The 27586-nt window shown below is 38.9% G+C and overlaps 1 protein-coding gene across 6 annotated transcripts in view; it reads right to left on the minus strand.

Annotated features, from left to right (window-relative positions):
• AKAP6 (A-kinase anchoring protein 6) overlaps window positions 1-27586 on the minus strand; it is a 563915-nt gene that overhangs the window by 287773 nt on the left and 248556 nt on the right. For all 6 annotated transcript variants that reach the window (XR_006727664.2, XR_012507556.1, XR_012507555.1 and 3 more), the window contains one exon: window positions 21743-23509. Coding sequence is in view for 3 of the 6 variants with exons in the window: in XM_010962996.3 (XP_010961298.1) it covers window positions 21743-23509 (1767 nt within the window). In the remaining 3 variants the exon portion in view is untranslated. The remainder of the gene's footprint in view (window positions 1-21742; window positions 23510-27586) is intronic.

Below are 27586 nucleotides of genomic sequence, written 5' to 3' on the forward strand. Positions count from 1 at the left end.
CAGTGCTGTCAACAAATATTTGATGCTCATTTACAGAAGCTCTGCTAGAATCTCTCTGACATAAATGAAGGAGAATGAGGCTGACATAAGTAACAACATAGAAAAGTGGGGAAAATACAAAATTTTACTTATTTTGTAATATAAATCAAATCCTAGACAACAGATTTTGGTCACTCAGTCATTCTGGTAACAAATATTTAATAAGCACCACTCTGTGTAAAGCACACTGCTGGACATTACTGGGAATAAAAAGAGAAATATCACTGCAGCGAAAACTTCAGCAGAACATAAAGCATGTCAAAGCACTGGCCTACTGAATCCAAGTAATTTTAATCATTAAAAACAAAGTTTTACAATCAATAAAGACTTGGGACACAGTCCTGAATTTTCTTGTAAAATATATTCTGTCTGTATGAGAATTCTGTTTATACTCAGGTTTGTTTCTATTCTGAGTATTTGACCTGTCTGTTTCTCTACTGTTCTGAGTTCACACTTACTTACCTGTAGAGTCAAGGACGACTATAAAAATCTGATTTTCTTCATGACACAATCCAATGCTGCCATTGCACTACATGAAAAGCACATTGTACATCCGCACAACTCACTGCTGCAGAATGAATTACAAACCTTTGAAAGGCCACATATTAGCCTTCATCGCTCAAACTCCCATATCTTATCTATTCAACCTCTCTCCTGTCATTTCCTACCACCACTTTCCTTCCTGTCCCTTTTTGCTCTGTCTTCTGTTACACTTCTCTGCCTTCCTGCCAACCTCTCCAGGGGCACATGGAGGGTTAGCCAGGCCACCCTCTTAATTGTCTCCTTCTGGGTGGGCCCCTGACCATACTTATGTTTGATACATGCTCTGAGAGCCTATTGATTGGAGCCTAGCCAGGATTCAACCCTTCAACCCACAGAAGAAACCTTGGTCATCCTACTTGGGAGAAAATGGAACAGCCATTGGCCTGTTACCACCAGTTGGCAGCACATGTCCCACTTTCAAATCATTTGCATTTTGAAAGTTCCTTAATGAGGTGTGTTTAAAGAATCTTACTTTTAAACTTTCTAAAACATCAATAGCTTTAAAGACTAAGAAGCACAATGAAAGAGTTGAAAGAGTGTGTAAGTGTACACTTACAGGTTTGTGAGAAATAATTTGCCAGGGCTCAGCTGGTTAACATACATTTGAAGATTATATTCGCAAGGAAAATACACAGCCGAGTCTTAAAAAAAAGCTACACTCATGACAGGGTAAGAATATCCATTATTTCTTTTATTTTCCTACCTGTTTCTCTTCTATGACAAACCTAGGTTGGCAAACTATAAACTGCGAGGGTGGTTACTGCTGCCCTTCAGAAAAGCTGTCATGGTAGCCAGCACAGAAAGGAGAGCATTTCTTGCAACAGATATGGGACCAGAAAACAGCAACACAGTAGGAAACAAGAAATGGTCCCTGCCTTGTGGAGTTGAAAGCCTAGGGGTAATACTTTATAGAATTACATGATTTTTAGAACAAATTAAAATTGAAACTATTTCTCTAAAATGGGAAAGGGGAAATTTACAAGAGGAAGTAGACAGTTGTGCTGTTAACACAATTTGGTGAAATGGTGCTGATTATGGTCATTTTACCGATAAGGAAACTGAAGGTCAAAGAAGATAAGTGACTAGCCTAATGGCAGAGTTGGGATCTGAACCATATCTGATTTCAAGGTCTGTTCCTCTCAGGTTACCACACTGCCCCTGAGAAACAGCACTCTGAGAGACACATTATGGGACCCAGATGAAGGAGAAGAAACATTTCTTGCCAGCCCCACAGTCATGGCACTGAGATAAAAATTCTCTAAATCCTCCCTCCTTCACATTCACTATTTTCAGTTAATTTTTCTGAAAGGGGATCTGTGATGAGGTTAGACACCTAACAAGAAATGCTCTTTTTAGCAGGCAAAAATTGCTGTAAATTTCACTTTTAATTTATAGAAAATTTAAACCAAAAATTTAAGGCAGTTATATGCTTGAACAAGCCCATTCTACCAGTGCCTCAATTACAGATGAGTTTGACTCAGTTTAATCACAGAGATGGTCCTTGGTTCTCAGGAGGTAGCATAGCCCATGATTTGAACTGCTAATGTCCTTTTGGTGCTTGTTGTTTGTATGTGTGTGTGAAGGCATGTGTGTTCACCCCCAGAAGAATGCACGTTTCTCGGTGCACAGAGAAATCAAGTGTAATGTCTGACTTACTCCAGATCAAGTTAGTTGCCTTCAGAGAGCGACCTGCTGAAAAGCACCAAAAACGTGAACTATTTTCACTATAGTTTTGAAAGTCAAAAAGGTCAGCCTCTGCTGCTGAACTTTTTAAACCATTCAAAAGTATATACCCCTTTCTTAGTATTCCAAGATGAAAGGATATGGTAAATGATCTCGGCTGAACAATGCTAGCTGAAACAATAAGTAATCTTCATACAGCACTCATTAGGTGCCAGGACCATTTAAAAAAGTATTCTACATACAATAGATCATTTGAGTCTCATAAAGACCCTGGGAAGCAGGTACTATTGTCACCCTCATTTTACAGATGAGAAGACTGAGGCCGGGAGAGGCGAGGAGCTGTGCTCAAGGCCACATAGCTAGAAGAGGGTAGACTCAGCACTGAATCCAGAGAGCCTAACTGGCACCACATGACGTCATGAAAGCCCAGCTGACGTAACCATTTGTCTAAGTCCCTGGCAGAAATTAGGCCTTGAGAAAACATTTCAGTGAGGATTAATTGTAGGGGGAAGGAAGGAGAGGTTGTACTAAAAGAGAAAAAAACATGCTTACTGTGAACCAGTGTGGATAATGTTAAGAGAACAGTTGCTACAACCAAACAAAATTCAATTAGATTCTAGGCTCTATCCATGTCTTATTAACAATATAAACTAAAGGAGTTACTTGATATCTCTCAACCTGTTTCTTTACCTGTAAGAGAGGGGTAGTAATATTCATCTTGGGTTTATGTGAGGATTTCAAGAGAAAACATATTGCAAAACCTAGAGTAAATCTAGGGCTTGATAAATGATTTTTAAAAATCATTCTCAATCAACAGGTTCCAATTTGATCTTTTATGCCACTAGCTCAAAACTTTTTGATTATTCACTAAGCACACAACACTGCTAGGTGCCACAGGGAGGATGGAGAGAAAAGTCCCCCCACTGCCACAGTGCAAGAGGGCACCAACGGTTCTGGGCATTCAGAGGAGGGAGTCATGAATTCCGTCTCAGATCATCAGATGAGGCAACGTGGAGGGGGCAGCATCTGAACCTGCAGGTTAGCAAAGATTTCCCAACTTCCTTATTCCAGCAGTGGGTCTGAAGGGGATCACAGTTCTCTGTTAACAGCCACAAGTTTTAAGAATAATCTGGCTTAAATTTTCAAAACAAGACACATGCTTTGGCACCAGTCTTTAATAAAGGCTACCAATGAGTAATCACAATCCTCTTACCCAACGCACAAGGAAGCTTTGTTTAGGCTCTGATAACTGGTAAAATTAGAACTCCACTTAGAATCAAAAATATGCATTGAAATTTTATATGTATATATGTCAACATATGTATTTAATCTTCCATGTTTGCTTAATTCTTATACATAGTTCTTATATAAAATGACTAATTTCACTTTTTACACAATAGTACTCAAATGCAATTTACCCTTCCTAACCACGTATCTATGTACTTAATGTTCTACCAAGATGCAGAAGCTCAAGATAAAATGAAATGGAGTTATACAAAACAGAAACAGACTCACAGACAGAAAACAAACTTACAGTTACCAAAGGGGAAAGAGGAGGAGAGATAAAATAGGAGTTTGAAATTAGTAGTCACAAACTACTATGTACAAAATAGATAAACAACAAGGTCCTACTGTATAGCACAGCAAACTATATTCAATAGCTTGTAATAACCTACAATGAAAAAGAATATGCAAAAGAATATATATGTATAACTGAATCATTATGCTATACACCAGAAACTAACACAACATTGTAAATGAATTATATTTCAATTAAATGAAAAGGAATTAAAAGTAGTGCTTTGGACTCTACCAACTCACATTTACCCACATTCCTACCTACAAAATCCAACATGGTACAAGTAATTGACAGAAGGGAGGATATGGTGAGTGCTTTTAGAAGAAAGATTGAAGAGAAAATGAAATGGTTTGACACAGTTTTAACTCTGATGCTACAAGAAAACTCAAATGCTGAAATGTGTTATGAAATATTTAGCTTCTTTTCTAAAGATTGAATGGGATGTCTTTAGAACTTAAAAATATTCCTTATAAAATCATCCTGGAATAAAGGCTGTCAGTTGGAAAGAGAGAATAAAAAGGACATAGAATGGTATTATCTAAAACTGACCAGGTGGGAAGTTCTATTCTGAACTCAGTATCATGTAGAAGGGATAAATTCAGCCGAATCCTCAGTTTCTTCAAATACTATTGACAGTGGTTTCAACCCAGAAAGATCCTCAAATCTCATAATGGAAAATGGTTTCCATCAACAAATCTAGAGACTTTGACTTCAGTTGCTCCCCTCTGACTTATGAGAAGAAATAATCAGCAATTTTAAGGGCAAAACAAGTTTGAAATGCGTATCATCAAAGTCTAATAAAGACAGGAATAAATACAAGAATTGGGAATAAACCGGAACTAATAAGAAGTTAATATCAACTGAGTATTTATTATGTGCCAGGCACTTATTTAATACTTACAACTACCCTACACTATAAGCGTCCCACACTCTCCATTTTAGAGAGGGGAAAACTGAAGCTCCGACAAGCTCAAATACTTATAGCTGCTAGGAGTGAACCTGGGGATCCTCCCACGTCACCTAACTGCCCCAAAGCTTTGCTCACTTACTCTATGTGAGACCTTGCTTCAGCACCCCGCAATGCTCCAGAGGTGCTGGATGAGCAAATCAAATCATCTTTATCTGCCTCTAAACTCCAAACAATGATCTGAGATGCTCACTCCTTAGCATTTAGGATTATGATCATTTAGTGGTTTACTTGTAGGATTTTTATATCCAGTATTATAAATAACAATACTTAACATGTGGGTGCTGACTATCTACCAGCTAGTCTTCTAATAACTTAGGTAGTCGTTTAATCTTCCCAAATTTCTCTACTGGACAGATGAAGAGGCTGACGCAGAGAGGAGTTAAGTGATTTATTCAAGGACATAAAGCCATTAAATGGCTATTAAGTAGTCTGGTTCTAGGGCCAAACTCTGAACTACTAGACCATACTGCCTTTATCACCAGGCTCAGTTCCACGAGGTTCACAGAGGGAACAACAAAGGGCGGTAACACCCACTGCTGCCCATTCTTAGTCCCCAGCCTCTGTGAGAACCCCCACTCGTCCGCACAACTTCCACCTCCCCATCACAGCACCTCTGATTTGGATCATTCTCCCTACTCTTCTTGAAAAGGAAAAAAGGAGAAGAGTTTCCATGCAGATTAAAAGCACAGACCCGAGTCTTCAAAAGGCCCTTAGAGCCCATCGAGTTCAATGCCCCCATCTTACAAGTGAGGAAACCAAGTCTCAGAAAGGTTAACTACTTGACTGGTAACAGGCAACCAGTAGGGAACTGAGGCAGAAGAACTCAGGTGGTGTGTCCTCAAGTATACAGCTCTAATTATTCACTTTAAAAGTTTTCATAGACATCTTTTGAATAAAATGTCTGGAGTTCAAAAAAAAGGACAGAGTTAGAGTAATTCTAGAGTAAAGGAAAGAATAATGTAAAATTTCAGAGTACTGCTGGTTTGGCTAATTGTGTGTACTATCCATGTTGGGGGGCATTAGGCCAGCTGAAATAAAGATTAAATTGCCTTTTTTTCTTCCAACTCTGCATGTGTGCACATTCATGTATATGTGCATATAGGTCCTTTATTCAAAACTGCTGAGAGCTTACTATGCAAAAGATACTGTATTTGGGCCTGGGACTCACATATAAATGACCAAGAATTTTCTCTTCTAGAGTTCAGATACAATGATATAAAGTGTGATATGTTTGATAATGTAGTTTAGCAGTTGTCAAACTTTTAGTCTTAGGATTCCTTTAGACTTAAGAATTACTGAGGGCCCTCAAGAACTTTTGTTTCTGTGAGTTATAACTATCAATATTCATTTCAGAAATTTTGATAATATTTATTAATTCATGTATAAATATAATCTACCACATGTTAAAATAACACATTATTATGAAAAATAACTATGATTTCAAAAATAGTGAAAACAGTGGCATTCTTTCAGCTGTACACAAATCTTGCTAATGTCTGGCCTAACAGAAGACAGTTGGATTGCTATTTTTTTACTTCTGCATTTAATCTATTGCAATATCACATGTCATTATAGCCTCTGGAAAACTTCACTGTACACAGAATGAAAGTGAAAACACATATATCATTTTAGTGCTGGCTTGTTTGTTTCTGGTTTTGGTTATTTACGGGGATTTAACTGACATATAACGTTACATTAGTTTCAGTTATGCAACATAAGGATTTGACACATGTATATATTGTAAAATGATCATCACAATAAGTCTACGTTAACATCCATCACCACACATAGTTACAATTTTTTTCTTGTGATGAGAATTTTTAAGATCTACTCTCTTAGCAACTTTCAATTATACAATGCAGTATTATTAACCATAGTCACCATGCTGTACACCACATGCCCAGGACTTACTTATTTTATAACTCTAAGTGTGTAACTTTTAACCACCTAATTTTAGTAGTAATATAAAAACAGCTTGACCCTGTGGCTCCCTGAAAGATCTTGGGAACCCTCAGGAGCGCCTGGACCATACTCTGAGAATCTGTTTTTCAGACCATCTCAAGCGCTCCAGAGCCATTGGAAAGGCATAACTCAGTCTTGGGGCAGGGAGGACTTCTTGGAGGAAATCATAATTCAGCTGGGTCCTGAAAGATAAGTGTAAGTGATTCAGAAAAAGTACAGAGGACACTCAGTGGAGCAGAACATTCTTGGCAGATAAAGTTCAAGAGAGAACAGCTCATTCTTAGACCTCTCAATAGCTGGGCATGGCTAATGCTCTGGAGGGAAATAGGAAAACTGGGAAGTGAGGTAGGAGTCTAACAAGAAGCCAGGCCACATATACCATACTCTGGAGTTTGGACTTTATCCACAGGACAATGGGGGTGGTCACTGAAGTTCTGAAGCTGGAGAGTGAAAGAATCTGATTAGCCTTCTAGAAGACTTGTAGTGGCTGCAGTGTGGAGCGTGGATTGCCAGGTGTAAGGCTGAGACCAGAAAAACCAGTTAAACAGGTGCCACACTACTCCATGAAAGAAGTTGATGAGGGCTAGAATGAGGTAGCAGCAGCAGATATGGAGAGAACATGCAAGACTACAGAGAGAGAGACAGAAGTTAAAATGGACAGGACAGTTGTATGTGATGGATGAAAACTTTGGGAAATTTGTTAGAATCTGAGATGACTGCCAACTTTCGATTTTGGTTGGAGGTACCATTCTCTGAAAGAAGCAATAAGATATTAAGAAGGAAGAAGCAATTTGCAGGTAAATGATAACCATGGTATTAGACATCATGAGTTTGGTTTATAAGGTGTGGAGCAAGATCTAGGTAAGAGAGAGCAACATACAGCTGGTACTGGAGATCACAGGTATGGGTGAGAACCCAGAAGCAGTGTGTAGGGGTATATTCATTGTGTCTTCTACATTTTTGAGGCCCCCACAGTGCAATGAACTCAATTTTATTCACCCCAGTCCCTCATTCTGCATCTGTCTCAGCGGTTCTCCACACTGGCTGTGTCCCCAAATCAGCTATGAAACATACATCAAATTCAGAGAAGGGAAATTTGCTTCAAAGTCTCCCAGGGCTACAAAGATAAAGAGTCAACAGCTGAGGGGCGGTAGGAATGTGTTCATGTTGATCTTGAAAATAAATAAATAAATAAAAGGACTTGCTGCCCCTTTGTGACAAGCTTGCAAGATCTAGTATAACCAGGAGACAGCTTGTGCAACAGGAAGTAAGCTTGGGAATGGCATGTTCTAGTTGTAAAATGAGAGCACTGAGTTGAACAATTTCTTAAGCCTTTCTGACCATTAACATCTGTGGTCCTGGCAAATAGAGCCTCCTTCAAAGTCAGAGATGTTCGGATGATTTACCTGTTCCAGTTAGACAGGGGACTGATCTTTGCTGACTTCCACACACCTTCCTAATGTCTTCTACTCCAATCACCATATCTATTCCTCAAGACCCAGGTTCAAGACTCCTCTCCCAGCAAATCATCCCAACCTAGTGCTACCAGTCCAACACACTTTCTTAGTTTTTCCATCTTTAGCAGTCAGAGACCTGAGGGACAATTCTAAATCTAATGGAGGCCATTCCTTTTTCTTCCCATAATACATTGTGATGACTTTCCACCTGGTTAAAGAGTTCTGTGGGAATTATTATTTATAATCACATAATTATAAATAAATATTATAAATATATACAAACACAAATTATAAGTAAATAAGTATACATTATTTATAAGGTTGTTGTGTGACAACATTATAAACTAGAAGGTTGTTTGTATTTGTCTGAACACACATTCATTGCATAAATTCCCTTACATAAACCTCCTAAGATGTCAGAGAAGTGCATTAACTAAAATTATTGGGCCAATTATAGGAGAATTATCTCTAATATAATGTAAGAATCATCTGTCAAGGCAGCCCAGCATTTCACAGAGAAGAGGGGTGTAAGAATCTAGGGCGACGATCACAGGCCCCAGGAGGAAGGGGGGTGGGGGTTGTGTAGGAAGCTGAAGCTTTATAATGACCAAGATGGCTGAAGGTTGGAGAAGAAAACAGGGTGATAGCATTTGATTCCAAAGTTCAGAACCATCTACACACAAAGAACTGGTGAGGCCTGACCCACCCACCATATTAATAATAATAACACCAATCATGACCATAGGAGCTAACATTTATTGAATGCTTACTACAAGACAGGTACTATTCTGAGCTCTTTACACATTTTAACATATTTAATCATCAAAAAAAAAAAAAGGAAGGAAGAAAGAGAAAAGAAAGAAGAAAAACAACTCTATGTGAAAGATATACTTTTAACCCCATTTTGCAGAGGAAGAAACTGGGGCAAAAGCAAGAAAGTCACTTGCTCAAGATAACACAGGTGATAATGCATAGAACCTTATCAACCTGAGAGACGGGAAAGCACCTGACCCTGAGCTTACAGGCGGCACCTTTCCTGGGTAAAGCAGCTTATTCATCATGCAAATCTCAGCCCAATCACCTTTACATAATGAGATCAACAGCCTCAGACATGGTTTGACATCATAAGTGACCTCGACACAGAACCCACATTCTTGGAATGATTTTCCCCCATATTGTCTGAATAGAACACAAAAACAGTAGTGCTGACAGTTCATTTTAAGACATCACAATGGCAAATCTGCCAGGGTGAATGTTTCCAATCTGCTTAATTTAGCTGACCTTATTTGCTATAAATTCAGACTAATCCACATCTAACTCTTACTGGGTTACTCACTTGTTTATGTCACCATTGTCCCTGGTCTCTTGGCATCTTACAAACTCTAGCCAGGCCCCAAATTCCTCTAGGATGCCTGGTTCTTCTCATGTTACAGTGCTAGGAATGCAGTGTGAATAGTTTCATACCTCCAGGCTCACAGCCTCACATTCACTTACCATTAGGATCTCCTAAGGGGAATTCACCCAGAATTCCATGGAACAGAAGGAAATTCCATGTTGAAGTGATATATTCCAGTGAATATTTTACAGAGAAATGGCCACATCTCTTAGTCATGCCTCTTAGTCTCATAAAATTTCAGAACTGAGAGGTATCTTAGAGGTCATCCAATTCAACTCCTTATTAAAGTTTATTTTTTGAAACTGAGGCTTGGGAGTTTAAGTTTCCAAGGTCACAAAGCTACGTAGGGGCAGAATTAAGGTTCTTTTTCTAGTTCTTTCTATTAATGTCAATGCTAATTCCCTAAATTCATATGAAATGTTACAATAATGATTAACACTAGTGTGTATGTAGCCTTTAAATTGCTTGTAATTTCATACAATAATCTGTGCAATGGCAGGACAAACACAATTAATATTCCATTTTAAAGACTAGGAGATTTAAACAGTAAACTTTTAGTAACTTACTCAAGTTTTCATAATTAAAAAGTGGGAGGCTGTGAATTGAGCCCAAGTTCCTGCCTTTGAGTTCTGTAACCTTAAGTAAATTACTAACTTCTCTATGTATCTCTGTCCACATTGGTAAAATGCAGCTATAAGAAGAGCGTCTTCATCAAAGAAGGATTTTTCTCTTAAAAATTAAATGTGATGATATGTTAAATGAATAAATCTCTTAGCATCTTGCCTGATATGTTGTAAGTGGGCAATAGATGTCAAGGTTTTGTTCGTTTTTTTAATTGCCATCTTCCCAAGACACTCTATCACTAACACAGAGTCATAAATGTAGGCTTATGGATAAAGAATTCACTAATGTCCTAAGAATTACTTCAGTTGAATTCCTCTTTTGATTTTCATCATCATAAAAATCATTGCTATAAAATATAGTTAGGAACTTCCATCATCTTGATACAACAAAATGTTATTTAATCATAGCTTTTCCATACGAAGAAAATAACAAAGAGCTATGTTCATCTTATTGCTTAAAAACTGCGAACAAAAAAATTGTACCTTCCTATACACTTCAGAGGCTAAAAGCCAGATGCAGTGACTGAATGCAGCCTCACGGTGGTGCCAAATCACCGATAAAGCCTCGAGTCCCAGCTAACGTTCTGCAGAAATCAAACTGACTCAGGACTGAAATATTCCTAGTGTGTTAACTAGGAAGGAATTTGCCTTGGAACCCTACAGTTCTTCTCCAACAACCTTCAGCAAGGACTTTGACACACTGTACCAACAAATCCATTAATTATGTTAATTCACATATTTTTCTTGGCATTTCAACAAATAAAATAACACAAAAGATTATGATCCTTAAAAAGAACTGTGTAGCTTTTTAAAAATATTATGTTGATTTAGAATTATCAACTTGGATTTGGCCACATGGTTTGCATATAAGACAACATTTATCTTTGCCCTGCTCATCTACTATGTATCAATTTCATATATCTCTTGGAACCATTTATTAAATTCTTTATATCTCCCCAAATCTCAGCTTGAAATCTCAACTCTTTTGACCCCCTTCTTTCATTCTCTTATTTTTAAAAAGCCACAAAACTGTACTGATTAGTCCTTTATAACATCTCCCACCTCTGTCTCTTTCTTTCCTTAGTCGGCTTCCAAAACCACAGTTCACACCCTTTTACCAAACATACAAGCTATTGCAATGACCTTCAAAATTAGCCTTAGAGCACTGGCTTGTAACCTTGACTGCACGTGGGAATTGCATGAGGAGCTTTAAAAACTACTCACCCCTTGAGAGTCTGAGTGGAGCCTGAAGTTGGAATTTTTTCAAAGCTCCCCAGTGATTATAATGTGCAGCCACAATCAAGAACCATTTCACTAGACGTGTAGCCAGCACGCCACAGCCATTTTAACCTTATGCTACCAACTATCTGGGCAAAAATTTTAAGTAGTTTCTCTTTTTCAGAAAGGTTGCAAATTAGTGACTTGAAGGTCAAATCTATCATACGGATGTATTTTATCTGGCCTGTTTTTAAACTGTTCAGACCAAACATTAAAAAAATCAGGACCTGTCACATAAAACCCAGATTTCCTACTTCTTTTTTAAAATTGTAAGATCTTACCACACAAGGCCCAGACTCCCATGCAACAATCACTTGGAGCTGAGCAGTTGACTGCCCTTTAGACACTTTAGAAACACGGCACTTACCCTCTAATTATTCAGTCTCTATCATTCCCCACTTACACCTGACTATATGGCATTTGTATTACCTGTTTGCCCCTTTTAGAGTCATTTTAGTTTGTAACTCCTGGTCTAGAGGAAGAAGTTCAAACTAAATGATACATTTATGCACTCACGTATTCATTTATTCATGTATACATTAGACAGATATTTATTCTGCGTCTGTGCTTTGCAAACTCTTGGAATTTAAAGTCCATCATATTTTGGTCCTTTCTTTTTAATTTTATATTCCTCCTTCCCTTCAATAAACTCTGTTGTAACCAGCAGTTGGTTTAAGAGACATCTCCCTCCCAATGTTCATAGCCAAGAGGCTCATTTCCCGAACTCCTCTGCAGTTAAGTGATGCCATATGACAAATTCTGGGCCAATGGGATGTGAATAGAAGTGATGTGTGCAACTTCCAAGTTCTGTCTGTAAGAAGAAAGATGAGTGCTCTCCATGTCCCCCTTCTGGTGAGCTGGCACACAAACACAGCCTTGGTGAACCATAGGACAAGAGCAGTGGGGGAGAAAGCACCTGAATGCCTAGATGGCCTCTATCTTCCCTGGACTGTCTGCCTACCTCTCGTTACATGAGAGAAGAAAGGTCTTCTATCTTATCGTATTTTGGAGTCTCTTTGTTTATAACAGTTTAGCTTATATTCCAAAATACCAGGCCTCTCTCTTTACTATTTCCCAAATATACCTTAAGTACTCTTGCCTGCAACCGTGGCTTATACCAAAGCCTGTCACTAACATTCTGCCTTCTCATGTCAGCCAGATTTTCTGTTCATCATTGAAGGCCCAGCTTAAGTAGTCCATCTTCTGTGATGCTTTCTCTAATGCTGTCCCAGAGATTCTTAGATTCAAAATATGGGAATTTGGACTCTGAGGTGAACCAAGTAGTTCATCTTCTGTGATGCTTGGTCTATTCCTCTGCTCTCCCATTGCATGTCTTTCCACTTGGCACTTATCAAATATTATTTTATATAATGAGCACAGAACCTAGAATTATGTTGTCATATCTCTCTCAAGTTCTAAGTCCAGAATTGAAAACAAAATTTTAGATTGTTCATAGGATAAAGAAGACTATTCAGAATTCCTACAGCATTCTGCTATTAACAACTCTTGTTGAATAATAATCTGCACTATCAGCTCATGTTCAATTTCTGATCTTTCAGGACTCTTGAATCTTCCAATTTTAATTACAAAGCTGAGCCTTCCTTGTTCTTTAAAAACACGGCTTTTTCCTTGTCATCTAAACTAAATTCTTATTTTCTTCATTCTTGCATTTGAGCAATTCCTCAACACCCTGGATACGTATTTCTATGACTAAGAAATGCACTGAAAAGATCAAGGGTTCAAACTTGAAAGGTGATGCAGAGTCAACTCATAGTCCTCTCATATTTGGAATCTGAGAATCTCTAGGGCAACATTACAGGGAGAAAGTAGGAGACACTCTTGAGGGAAAAAAAATTTAAGGAAAATAGGTGCCAGGGATTGAAAACTATATATTCCAGAAGAATAGCAAAGAAAAGGGAATAGGAGAGAAGATGTAAAGAAGAAAGAAAATTCAGATATAAGAGGAAGACTAGCAACTGTGAAGGAAAAGGTTAGCATAACGGGAAGGCACACATAGAATGAAATGCCAGTGAAGAACACTGGAATCCAATAACCTTAAAATGTTTCCTACCTGATAGGATGCTCTTAAGAGATCACTATATACACCTAAGCGCAGACTATCACTCCACCAACTCCAGGAAAATTGCTACGTGGTTGGTATAAACGAAATATCAAAGGCAGATGAGAATCAAATTTATAGCAGATCTTGATTTTAAGTTACTCAGAATGAAGAAAGACAAATACAGCTCTGTTTCAAACGGGACTTATTCGAATCTCAAGTCAAATAAAGGATGGCCAGAAAGGACTTTTTAAAAAGAGTGACACTCAAGTGAAGTGGTTTTTTTAAGACAAGTTTTGGCTCTTGAAACTGTGTCCTATCACACAAAAAAAGTCATGGGTGAGATCCTTAAAACATGAGAAGCAATCACACTGATTCAAGTAAAAAAGACTTCAAAGACTTAAACCTAAGGCCTAAAACTATAAAACTCCTAGAAGAAAACATAAAAGAAAAGCTTTATGACATTGGACTGGGCAATGATTTCTTGGATATGATACCAAAAGCACAGACAACAAAAGCAAAAATAGACAAATGGGACTCTATCATACTCTTAAAATGTTGTGCATCAAAAGATCCAATCAACAGAGTGAAAAGGCAACCTACGAAATGGGAGAAAATACTTTCAAATCAAATATATAATGGGTTAATACTCAGAATATATAAAGAACTTCTAAAATTCAACAACAAAAAATTAAATAACCCAATAAAAATGAGCAAAGACTTAAATAGACATTTCTCCAAAGATGATATACAAATGGACAAGCATATGAAAAGATGTTCAACATCACTAATCAGAGAAATGCAAATCAAAATCATAATGAGATATTATCTTACATCCATTAGGATGATTACTATAAAAAACAGAAAATAACAAATGTAGAGGATATAGAGAAATTGAAACTCTTGTGCACTGTCATTGGGACTGTAAAATGGAGCAATCACTATGGAAAATGGTATAGTGGTTCCTCAAAAAATTAAAAGTACACTTACTATATGATCCAGTAGCAATCCAATTTCTGGGTATATACCCATAGAATTGAAAGCAAAGTCCTGAAGAGGTATTTGCACACCTATGTTCATAGAAGCATTATTCACAACAGCCAAGAAGTGGATGGAAGCCAAATATCCCTCCACAGATGAATGGGTAAACAAAATGCAGGATATACACACAGTGGACTATTATTCACCCTTAAAAAGGAAGTAAATCCTGTCATATGCTACAACATGGATGAACCTTAAGGATATTATGCTAAGTGAAATAAGCCAGTCACAAAAAGACAAATATTATACAATTCCACTTATATGAGGCATCTAAAGTAGTCAGATTCACAGAAACAAAAAGTAGAATGGTGGTTACCAAGGCTGGAGGAGGGGAAAAGGCAGTTGTTTAATTGGTACAGAGTTTCAGATTTGCAAGATGAAAAAGTTCTGGAGATCTGTTTTACAACAATGTGATTACGCTTAACACTACTGAATTGCACACTTAAAAATGGTTAAGAAAGCAAATTTTATGTTATGCGTGTTTTTTTAAAAAATGGAAAAAAAAAAAAGAAATAAGAACACAGGACATTATGGTATCCCTTTAAAGCCTGCCACCATCAGTGTGGTATCATTGATGTGTCAACATATGGTCAAAATGAAGGTGAAAGATAGGATGGATCCTATGAAGACCACTTTACCTCTTGGAAAAAGAAATGCAGAAATCAGTGCCAAGTTAATCATGCTTCCCTGGTATTAGTTACCATATCTCTAGGCAGCAGCAAAGATGTTTGCCTTTGTACTGCTACCACAGACTAGGCAGCAATTTTATACAGCCTAGGTACAAAGAGCAAACAGATAAGTATGTGCTGCACCAAATCTGAAATAACTTATGTGCAAGGACATTCTTAGCTGGCAGCAAAGAAGTTTTTGCTTTTTTTTTTAAATCAGGTTATAGATGTCTCTGGAATAAAAATGCGAACAGCTGAGTCACTGAACACCATAATCTGGCATTTGAAAACATTTATATCTCTGGAGAGAAAAGGGATCAGCTGTGTCATGTGTCCATTAACTTGGTTACCAGTGAGTCCAACCTAATGGAGTCATGCCTTTCAGGATGAGTTTGGAGAACTTAGTGTGAGCAGGAAGCCTGTGATGTGAGAAAAGGACAGATCTCCTGAAATGCTTCACTGAGGTGGTACCACACTGCACTGTGTTCTGCCAGCTTCTCTGGGATCATACAGATGTTAAACTAGCTCAATAATGACTCACATTGGACAAGAGGCTACTTACCGAGCGGTTAACTTCTATTCAGATCATGAGGAAGAAGTCATACTATTCATTTACTAACTAGTAATGGCTTGTGGGTTTTATAAATAGATTTACCTGCATATGTGATTATTGTCTAAGTCCCCTGGCATTTGAATATATCTCTAGGAGAAAACCAGGTCAGCTCTGGCATCTGTGGTTGTAATCCCAGTTCTCACACTTAGCAGCAGGATGGCCCTGGGAGAGTCATTAGCATTGGTGCCTTAGATTTATCATCTGTAAACAAGGCCAAGTATAGCTCTTCCATAGGGTTGTTATATAGATTAAGTGAAAGAACCTACTCAGAACCTGGTACATGGTAGATGTTGATTAGAAATCATCTGCCTTGCTTCTTCCTCACTTTCCAGCAAGAGTCAACAAATTTTTTCTGTAAAGAATCACAGAGTAAGTATTTTAGGCTTTGCAAGCCATCGGTCTTGGTCACAACCACTCAACTTTGTCATTGCAGCACAAAAGCATCCATAAATGATGAGCATGGCTGTGTTCCAATATAATATTATTTTAAAAATTAGGCATTGGGCCAGATTTGGCCCACAAGCTATAGATGCCATCACTTAACACTTATACCATATACGTCCAGATATCAGGCTAAGTGAAGATTTCACCATTCTGCTTGATTTCACCCGCTCTGACATGTCTTTCCTTTCCTCTTTCTCTTCATTGCTCTTGCTCTATTTCTTGAATGCATCAGAACAAATGAGTCTAGTTCAACGGCTTGACTCATTTTCTCACTTTTAATTTTAGGCCTTGAGAAACTCTATAGGAGGTGAGCACTGATATCTGAGATGCTCAATTACTTTATCTACATGACATGACAGGTTTGAGGGAAATCAGCCACATTTGAGGAAAATTCCCTCAACCCCTACAGAGAGGTGTGGGAAAGGGACCATCTCTTAAGAACTCACAGAGTTAACTGAGGAGATTTCATTAATGCAGAAGAATGGGATGCAATTTATCCCCCAAGTTTTAAAATACTGCTTAATAAATATGTTTGCATTTGCTTGTATATGTATAAAGAACTTCTTAAAGGACCTAAGAGCTGAAAACAACAGTGCAGCTACAGCAAGGTGGGAACCCAAGTGGAGGGTGAGGATGGGAGAGAGTTTTTACTGGTTATTTTAAACATGTTTTTAAACCATGTGAATACATTATGTATTCAAAGAAATTCACTTTTCTAATGAATACAAAATACACCCTAAAAGCAAATCTTTCACATTCACAAAATCAGCCTACTAAAAGAAAGACACGCATGTGAGGAGTGGGAGTGACAGGAACCTAAAAGGCATCTGACACTCATCACTCAGGCATCACCCCAGAGATTCTACCACAGCCCCAGAGAGTCCCTCTTCTGTAGGTGGGCTTCTACACACCTTTTGCCTTGTGCTCTGTGTGATTCACAGAGAAGATGGGGTGGAGAACTCGGGACATGATGGGAGGAGGAAACATACCACTCTCCACTGGGTAGACGGGGAATCAGAGTGGGATGTAGTCTCCTGTAATTCATAATTTTTTACATCAGGCCAGAATTCTTCCCACATGCCCTCCCTTCTTTTCCCAGTGTGTGTGCCACATCTATATGCTTTTTCCAGTCACCTCAATCACGCTGGCTACTGCCGTGTTTATTTCTGCCTTCTAATAAACTTTTTTTTAATAGAAACTTTTATTCAACCTCACTTTCAACTACCATCCTTTGTCTCATACTGCTTTCACAACCCAATTCATTGAGCCATTAGGAATGATTCTCTCTCACTTCTTAATCATCTACCTCCACTCTTCCATTAAGTCCCTTTTTCTTTAAGGTCCTCACTGACTTTTTTTAAATTCTTATATTTTACTAAAGTGTAGTCAACTTACAATGTTAGTTTCATATATACAGCAAAGCAATTCAGTCATACATATACATACATACATTTTTTTTCAGATCCTTTTCCATTATAGTTCATTATAAGAAATTGAATATAGTTTCCTGTGCTATACAGTAGGACCTTGTTGTTTATCTATTTTATATATACTAATGTGTATCTATTAATCCCAAACTCCTAATTTATCCCTCCCCCTGCTTCCCCCTCTGGTAACCACAGTTTGTTTTCTATGTACATGAGCCTGTTTCTGGTTTGTAAATAAAATTTGTACCTTTTTTTTAGATTCCACATATAAGCAATGTCATATGATATTTGATTTCTGTCTGATTTACTTCACTTAATATGATAATCCCTAGGTCCATCTATGTTGCTGCAATGGCATTATTTCATTCTTTTTTATGACTGAGTAATATTCCATAATATTCCATATGTGTGTGTATATATATATATATATATCTCACATCTTTTTCTCACTGACTTTTTAAAACAAAACTAAAATTTTGGGGGTTTTTTCCTTGCCCTTATTCTTCTTGATCTCCATTTTGCAAAGAATGAAGCTAACATTCATCTTACTAAACATCTCTTTTGCTTTCATTTGCTTAATACCCAGGCAACCTGTCCCTTCCTGGTCCCAACAACTGGGCCTCTTCCTTATTTTTGCCTCATAATTGGGATAAAACTTGAAACTCAGGGGTCACTCTTTTCTCTTCTCTATCCCTCCTCAATCTCTCAGGGAATTCTTGTAGTCCTATGACTTTATCTAGTGCGAAGAGCAAAGCAGATGGAGCTTGAAGCTTGGCTCTATGACTTATTAGCTATACAGATTAGGAGAAGTGATTTCATCTCTCTGAACTCACTTCCTCTACTCCGAAACAAGGATTCATTTCTTCTTTCATGCAACAGTCTTTACTAAGCACATGCTACGCAGCAGGCAATGTTTCAGGTACATGAGCAAACCAAACAGATAAATATTTCTGCCCTCACAGAGCTCCCATTCTAGCAAGGGGAGATAAAAATTAATAATAACATACATACTAAATAAGAGAGTTATATAAAATGACAGAGTATGGTGAGAGCTGTAGGGAAAAAAAAAAAAAAAGAGGTCATATTACACCTTTTAAAAGGTGGTCACAGTAAGTTCCCCTCAGAAATTATTATCTGAGCAAAGACTCAGAAGAGGTGAAGGAATTAGAAAGAGGGCATCTGACAGAGAAGGTGCAGCCAGAGGGAACTGACAAAAGGCAGGGGTGCACCTGGCTTGTTCCAGGAACAGCAGAAGGCCAGCGGGAACAGAGTGAAGTGAGCATGGGGAACAGAAGTTGGATATGAGGTCAGAGAGGAAATCAAGGGGCAGCCCATGCAGGGCCTCTGAATGCAGTGGGAGCTGTTTCAGGGTTTTGAGCAGAGGGGTGACAGGATCTGATTTATGTTTTAAAAGAATCACTCTGGCTGCTATGTTGGGAAGAGACTAGTAGGACCAGGAAGGAAGTAGAGATACCAGTTAGGAGGCTACTGCATTAATCCAGGCAGGAGGTGAAGGTGGCTAGGAATGGAGTAGGAGCCCTAGAGAGGAGGAGAAGTGCTCAATTAAAGATAAGAAAACCACCTTGTAGGGTATTATGAGAATTTTATCAGAGAATTCCTGCAGGTAAAGTCTCCAATATTTGCCTGATACAAGGAAGATGTTAAATAATACCCTCTCTTATTATGTTATATTTTGCTGGTAGAAAAGGTTCTCTGGGTCACTACATGGAGAAGATCAAAGCTTGAGTGTGATATCCAAGGTCAGCTGACCTGGAGACTGGCAGCCACTCTCACCTGAAGAATTGAAAGGAGGGTGGGCTGAGGAAGGGGCTTAATCTTCTTTTAGCCTTCACATCATATCTCATCTCCAGGACAGTACTTCCAATGGCCTATGAGACATTTCCCTCTTAAGAGTTTCATCACATACTCAATATCGATGTATATATATATGTTTTTTTTTTAATTACTTGCCTCACCTCCACCTCAAGCCAGATAATACCCATTCAAATGTTTCCTTCTATTAAAGCTATGCTAGTCCCTAGAGGCTGAAAACTTAGTTTCATCTTTGTAGAATTATGGAATAAAAGGGTGCTCCCATTGGAAGCTGGTATTGTAGCCATCACTGGCTTAAAACATCCCTATTTACAAAAAAGAAACAAGGCCCAGAATGGAGCATGACTAGCTGTGGGCCGCGAGTGCCTTTAATGACTGAGAGAGGTCTAGAACCAATTTTCTGGATCTCGTTCACTTCCTCAGCAGCCCTCCCCCATTCGCCCATCCCCATCACAGCAGTCCCCTACCTGGATTGCCACAGGCATCTCCATACCAGTCACCACCATCCATGGCTGTCATGACCATCTTTCCTGTTATTGCCAACTAAGCCTCCCAGAAAGGCTACTGGAGGCCATGGCCTATACTACTTCAAGTGTGCTGGCTCTGGGTTCAAATTCTAGCTCTGCTTTCACTAGCTGTGAGGCCTTGAGCAAGTTTCCTCACCTCATCCTGCCTTAGTGTCTTCATCTGAAAAGTTCTTACTTCCCAGGACTTAAGTAGAATAAGGCATGTAAAGCTATCAGTGCAGAACCGAGTACAAAATAAGAACCTAAGAACGCTGAGTTATTTTGAGTTGTAAAACTATTCTCAGTCCCTTTCAGAGATGTTACCATGGATGCCTGATGAACAAATTCTAATTGCCTTTGTCTGGCCTTGCAGCGACCAGGTCTGTTAAATGTATGGAACTTCTATTGCTCCCTGTTCACTGACCTTCCAGTCAGGACAGCTCTCTGTGCACCCCAGTGTCATGTTCATTCCCAATCCCCACCTCTGTGCTTTGGTCAATACTCTTTCTATGTGAAATGCCCACCTTCCTTCTCTCTGTCTAAATCCTGGCACATCCTTCAAAGCCCTGGTGAAGGTTTAGCATTTCACAAGTACTCCCCAGGCAAACCCCAACTCAACTGATATTACTTCTCCACAATACTACAGTATTCACACATAGCACATTTGGATTATTTCCTTATGGAGAGGGCTGGGACCACTTTGTTAGGAGTATGGATTCTGGAGTATGGATTCTGCCTGGTCTCTTTCAGTGTCTCCACATACATAAAATAGAGCTGCTGTCAAATTGGACACATGAATACTTAGTAAAACAATTATTAATATATGTTACTATTATTATATATTGCTGTTAACTTTTCCTTCTTTTAGGTACCTTCATTTCCTTCCTCCAGGTTATTCTGTCCATATATGTACTACACTTTTATCCAGTGTCTTAAATCACAGCTTGTATTAAAGAGCTGAGTCCTGAGAATTTTGATGTCCATCTTTAAAGATTTCATCATATCTAATAATTTGTTCTAAAAGTATAGATTTACCCAAAATATCAACTCCCCATTTCAGAGCCCATGGATGGTATAGAGTATAGGTAGCATGGTTATTAGCCAGAGGCCTCAAAAAGGAAGAAGACTGAAGAAAAATAAAGATTCCTAAAAAATTAGAAAAAATCTGGTCTATTGCTACAAGAAGTTAACAATGAAGATGAGAAAGCTATTCTGGGTTTAGAACCAACAAATCAGAAAGCACTGAGGGCAACTGGAACATTCCAGTCACGTATTCCTGAGGTACTGGTGTGTGCACGGCTACTGTCCTACTTTATTTCGTGTCCACTCAAGGGGGTCCAGCACCCTTCAGGAGCCATGCTGGGCTTGAGCAGTATGAACAGAGAGTTCCTTCCAGGCAGGGACACATCAAGTGAATGCTCTGACCAGGGCAGCTCCTGGTGATGTACTCTGTCACCAGGCAGTGATCACTGTGCTTTTTCTTTTCTTTCTTTGGGTAATCAGTTACATTTATCAAAAATAGCAACACATTTGATCACGGGGTGGGGACGAGCTGACCTTTTCCCAGCAATACTTCCCCAAATCAGGTAAGAAATCATTCAGATTAAGAAGACCACTTTACCTCTATTTTTTCCCATATGGCTTCATAGTTGTCTTGGTGTTGAATATCTTGCATCAGTTTCTGAATTAAAGCAGACTTTGTAGTGGAATGACTCTCATTCTTCTCAGAGGAGGAAGCTTTCTCTGACTTCTCATCAATGTATTTTTTCATGCCAGAGAGAGGCATATACAGCTCCTCATCAGAAAGAATGTCACTCAGGGGGCCAGATTCAACGCTCTCCCCGAGTGAAGAGGCTATGTCACTGGAGGAGCTTGGTGACACCCTGCCTAGCCTCGTATGCGTCTTCTTGACATGGTACGTTGGGTAGATCTCAGAATCTGAATTCATTTCAGACAGTTCCCAGTCATCAATATTTTGAATGGTTTCTCCTCTGGGTTTCTGAGGCAGAAGCTTTGTTAGGTTTTCCAACTTCAAAGCTAATACTTCTGTCTGCTTAAGGTGAGAGGGCAGAGCTAGGTATTCATCAGAGCCATACCAGGCCTCCACAACCTGACCATTCCTGGTGACATGACTTGGGGAGGAGGAGTAACTTTTTTTGCTTTTGTGTTCTGAAAGGATGGATCCCGGAGACGTGATGTCGTCTGAGCCAACAGAGGATTCGCTGCTTTGAGTAAAAGGTGGTGAACTGGATGTTTCTGACTGCACTGGTAATTTGGCATTCCAGCTTCTCTGATGACATGGCTCAACTGAGGATGTGGAAGCCGAATCTGTTTCTGGCCCCGCTACGGCCTTGGAAGTACCAGAAGGAATTCCATTCGGCACTACTGAGCTTCTGGTGTTTTCAGCTTGCTTGCCTGAACTGGGCTCCCATTTAGGTGTTTGGCATGGAGACACCTCTTCTGCAGGCTTGTGTGGCTTTTTAAGTTGAAGTTTCTCTTTATGGCAGTTGTTAAGCCTCCCCAGGCTGGAGGAGATTTCCTTAATGTGTCTTTTGATTGTGTTTTCAAGATTCCCGTCCCCGACCTTGTGCAAACACTCATAGGACTGGCTGGCAGCAGAAGAGCTATTGGGGTAAGAAGACTGCAACGCTAGGCAAAGCTTGGATCTGTCAAGAGGATCCACCAGGGAAGGGGTGCTTCTGCTCATCTCAGGCTTGAGATCCACCATCTGCTTCTTTCCACTTGTGCCTTTCAGATTACTCTTAAAAGTCTCCTCTTTAAGGAAAAGCCCTCTTTTTGGCAGCGTGGGCTGTGTGGGAGAGTCCTCATTATAATTAAAGCAATCTCTGATGGATCGCTTAGGGGTTGCATTTTCATAAGGAAGAGGCTGTTGATTCTTTGCCCCAAGTTGAGAAGGGTAGTCAGACTCTTGCTTCACAGTCTCAGAAGAGGGTTGAACAGCATTTGGCAGAGCTTCCCCTGAAGATGGCAGCCCCTGCGTTAAGCCTGGTTCCTCCTCACCTGTGGACGCACTGTTTTCCTCATGTCCACCTCTGTCATCTGCTGAGAGAGATACTTGAGACGTCTCCTCATTAACTGCTTCGCTGAAGTTGGAAGGGATGGGGTCAGTAGCCACCGTAAGTAACCCAACACTTCGGATGAGCTCGGGGAACTCCTTTTCCATCTCACTGTAGCTCCAAGAGTCAAAAGTTTTGGTTTTGACCTGGCTAGAGGTCATATCACCCAGGCCACCGAGTAAATCTTCACTTGGACTGTAGTCAGACAGTTCAAAAGCAGTAATACCACAATCCAGAGACAAGTAATTTTGAGAGCATTTGATAGTTAACTGTCCTGAGTCATCCACTTCTGTCAGAGCATCCAGGCGGCCCTGAAACAGACAACGGAAATAGTTTCAATAAATGCAACATTACACTTAACTGCTGCTCACATGAAATTTCAGCAGAGGCCACTGTAAAGGTAAAAAATGCGTCAATCTCAGTTGCTTCTAGTTTGAGACATGGAAAGAAAGGCATATTAATTCATCATCATATTGCTTTATATGGTACCCTGTTCTTAAATATTTAAGAATTTTTCTGGAGAACAGAGCCTTGATAGAAATGGTCAAGTGCAAGCCAAAAATAACCATTCTTGACTGAACTTTCTATTTTAAAATAGTGTATTATTCATTTAGTAAGCATTTCTTAAGTGATGTCTTAAGTAATAACAACATTGAGAACAAAATAAGAGTAAAATCTCCATGAATGGCTCTTTTGTTTATTGCAAATGTCTCCTTGAATGTCTCTTTTGCTCATCACTTTATCACCCACAGTGGCTAGCTCAAAGTAGATGCTCAGTAAATATTTTAAACTGGAAAAATTAATTATACTAAGTCTGTTGTGTCAAATAAATATTCAAAAACCACAGGAAAGTGAACTATTGAATCTACATATATTACAAAAACAATTCAGACCAACTTCTATTTGTCCCTACTTGTTTGAAGGGAAACACAGGAAATCCTAGAGAAAATCAGTGTGTCAAAACTACATCATCTTAGCCCCCATCCCCTCCCTCTGCATGCATTCTCCCCCTTCCTCCTACCCTAACCTCCACTCCCATTTGGGTATGTTAGATACCAAGTGCCCACCTTCCTTGTTATTTATAATTTAAGGTAGGCTGATTTGAAATTCTCCTGTGCTAAAAAAATAGTATGATAAGTAAATGTTTTTAATTTTTTAATCTTTAGTTATGTGATTAAGGTTCTTGTCTCATTACTAATGCAGTTACTGATATCACAAACAAATGGGGAGAATTTTTTACTGATATTTGTTTGGGACAGAGGGACCATGGAATCCTATTACACTTACCAGGCTGAGGGACAGCTGGTCTAATCTGGCCCCGCAGGAAGTGAAGGAAGAAAACTGAAAGGTGAAGGGGTGGTTGTTTCCCCAGACCTCTGTTCTTCCTAAGGAGGAACCAAGTGACAGGACCCATCCTTTCAACCAGGCTATCCTGAGATCTGGCTTCTCCATGACCTTACATCAGGTTTCTTGATTCGTTTGTTTGTTTTGTTTTAAGGATGCTCTCTCCCTTCAGATCTTCATCTTGCCTCTATCTCCTCATCCCTTCACTCTTATTCCACAGTATCCAGATAAATAATAATGATGAAAAGCTTCATTTTACTTTTCTAAGCCTCCATGCCCTCATCTTATAAATGGGGATGGTTGGTTACTATTACATTTTCATTTAATGCTCACAAAGATTTTCTTCTGGGGTCTGTACAACTGCCGCTGTTTTACATAAGTGGAGCCTGAGCCAAAAGAAAGTACATAACTAGCACATTGCCTTTGACTAAGGCTGAGCTAAGCCTTGAACGAAGGCTGTCTGACTCAGAGTCCACACTCCGACCTCTGTGCCATAATTTTCTGTGATGCGTTGGATGTTAAATGAACACCCCCCCTTCCAGTTTGTCCTCCACATTGACACCAGAGTAATCTTTACAGATTGCAGATCTGATGCTATTACTTCTCTGCTTCAAGTCCTTTATTAGCTTCCTGCTGCTAGGTTAAAACCCAAATCCTTCAAGGACAGATATTAAGAGACCTCTCTCTCTCAAACCACTCTCCCTTCCCTGGCTGCACCTGGCCACAGTGTCCCGCTCTCAGTTTTTGAATATATTGTGTTCCTCCTGCCTCAGAGCCTTTGCACATGCCATTTCCTCTGCCAGGAAAGCTTTCCACCTGCAACGACCATAACTGGTTGACTCTTACTCACTCCTCAGACCCCAGATTCAGCTTTACTTCTTCAAGATTCCAAACCTCCACCTAAGTCAAAATCTTTTCTTATAATCTCTCAAAAAACTCTGTTGTTTTTTTCTTTAAACATTTATCTCAATCTCTAAAAAAATACTATTGTGATTATTTGATTAATTTATTTCTCCCACCAGTCTGTAAGCACCACAAGAGTACAAATCATGGAAAATGGTTGACTCACCAGAATACTTGCAGCACTCAGCATAGTGAGCTGGATAGAGTAAGCACTCAAAGACACATTTGTTGAATAAATGAATGAAGGAAGGAAGACATTTTGGAATGTATCTCTATGGCTTCATGAAATTTCTTCCTCTGATTATGTAGTTTTAGTTGATCCCAGTGATTAAAGGCCCACACCTCAGAGTCAAATTCCAGCTCTAGCAGTAAGTACATATGTGACCATGAGCCAGCAGCTTGATGTCACTAACCCTCATTTCCTTCATTTGTAAAAATAAAGTGATAAGCCACATCCTAGCACTGTTGTGAGGCTTAAAGGAGATAAAATATATAAGACACAAGTCTGGCACATGGATAGGTGCTCAATGAATGCTTATTCTTATTACTTATTACATTTTTTTTTTTACTAATCAAATATATCAAGGAGGAAAATTTCATCAAAATAAGAGGTATCCCATAAACTACATAAACTAAATTACACTGCACAAAGTGAAAAACCAATGTTAACTTCCAGTCTCAACAAAAATGATCTAACTGGAATTGTGTGGCTTATGTGCTTCATACCTGGACTAAGCTCTTTAAAGAACTAAGTCAGAGGCCAAAACGAATTCCTCACCAAAGAATGAGCCAGCCAAACAAAAGTCACAGTTTATGCAATTTTTAAGAGAGTAATAGTGGAAATTTCAATTTAAAAGGCAGGTTGCATATTTTAAAGTTTTTTAAAATTTGGCTGTTCAATGCTACAAAACATTACAAAACAGTATTATAAATAATGGTTGAGTTTCAAAGCTATCCCATAAGTTGATATTTAAATTATTAACTAGTTGAAATTTGCATTTTTAAAATTATTTTTATTATAAAGGTACAGCAGCCCTGTAGCTACTCAAGTGAGGTTAAAGAGGCATTAAGGAAAAGTGTTTCTATGATGAGGAGAAAAAAGAAATGTGAGGGTTCAGGTAAAAATTAGACCCATGAAAATATCAGCCACCTGCTTCTGGATAGACAAGGGATACCCTAACGCTGGGAAAGCATTTGATCCCCATTTTGGTGGTTACACAACCTTAAGACCCAGTAATACTGTCTTGCTCAAAAATAACAGGCACTCAAACGATGTTAGAGGAATACATGGCATGAGACATCTCAGATAATAGGGTATGGATGCCTTTTCCTAAGTCTTCCCCCGAAGATCCCTTCCCTAGCCAGCCCTGTGTTTGGAAAAGAAAATACCATACTCAGAAACACTTAATGCTCCACATAGAGCCCTCTCCCAGCCTGTTCCCAATCAGGACAACTATTGCTGTGCATGCCTGAGTGTCACTCAGGGGTAACTAGTCTTAATTCAAACCACATTTTTAATGTGGAAAAAAAAATCCCTCCCTGAAAAACAAAACAAAGAACAGCACACAGCATATGCATTTCATATCCTAAAGACTAAGTGACAAGCATCTACTCATATATTTTTTAACACAGTTGGTTATTAGTCAAGAGCATTCTCCAAAACTATTTTTTCTAGATTTCACCACGCAGAAGCAATTAAAAAAAAAGTTCTCTGAAGTTTCTCAGAGCAGATAAATAATGAGTTTCATTTCTTAAAATATTGCTTAGTAATACTAATATTTTTAGTCCCATTGCTTTCTTCTGGACCAACTTCCCAGATAGTTTTCTAATGTGTGTAAGTAATAAAGTCTCAGGTGGATGTGGAGGTGGGGGAAGAGTGCATGTGTTTTTACTGGGGTTTTTATTTTAGCAATATCACATTTTATTGTGCAGTGCCTTTAGCAGTGTCACGGCTGCCTAGCAATGTCCAAGCACAAATACACCTCCACTTAATATGTTATGAAACAGTTTCTCAGATGAAGGTTATGTTTTATGGATATGGCAATTTATTTACTTTACTGATGAGCAATTTACTAACTTTATTGCTGCCTTCAATTTTGTCTCAGACATCAAGGAAATCCCTTTCCCCCCTAATCTGAAAC

The sequence above is a fragment of the Camelus bactrianus genome, chromosome 6 (assembly GCF_048773025.1).
Source record: "Camelus bactrianus isolate YW-2024 breed Bactrian camel chromosome 6, ASM4877302v1, whole genome shotgun sequence".
Classification (NCBI taxonomy): Eukaryota; Metazoa; Chordata; class Mammalia; order Artiodactyla; family Camelidae; genus Camelus; species Camelus bactrianus.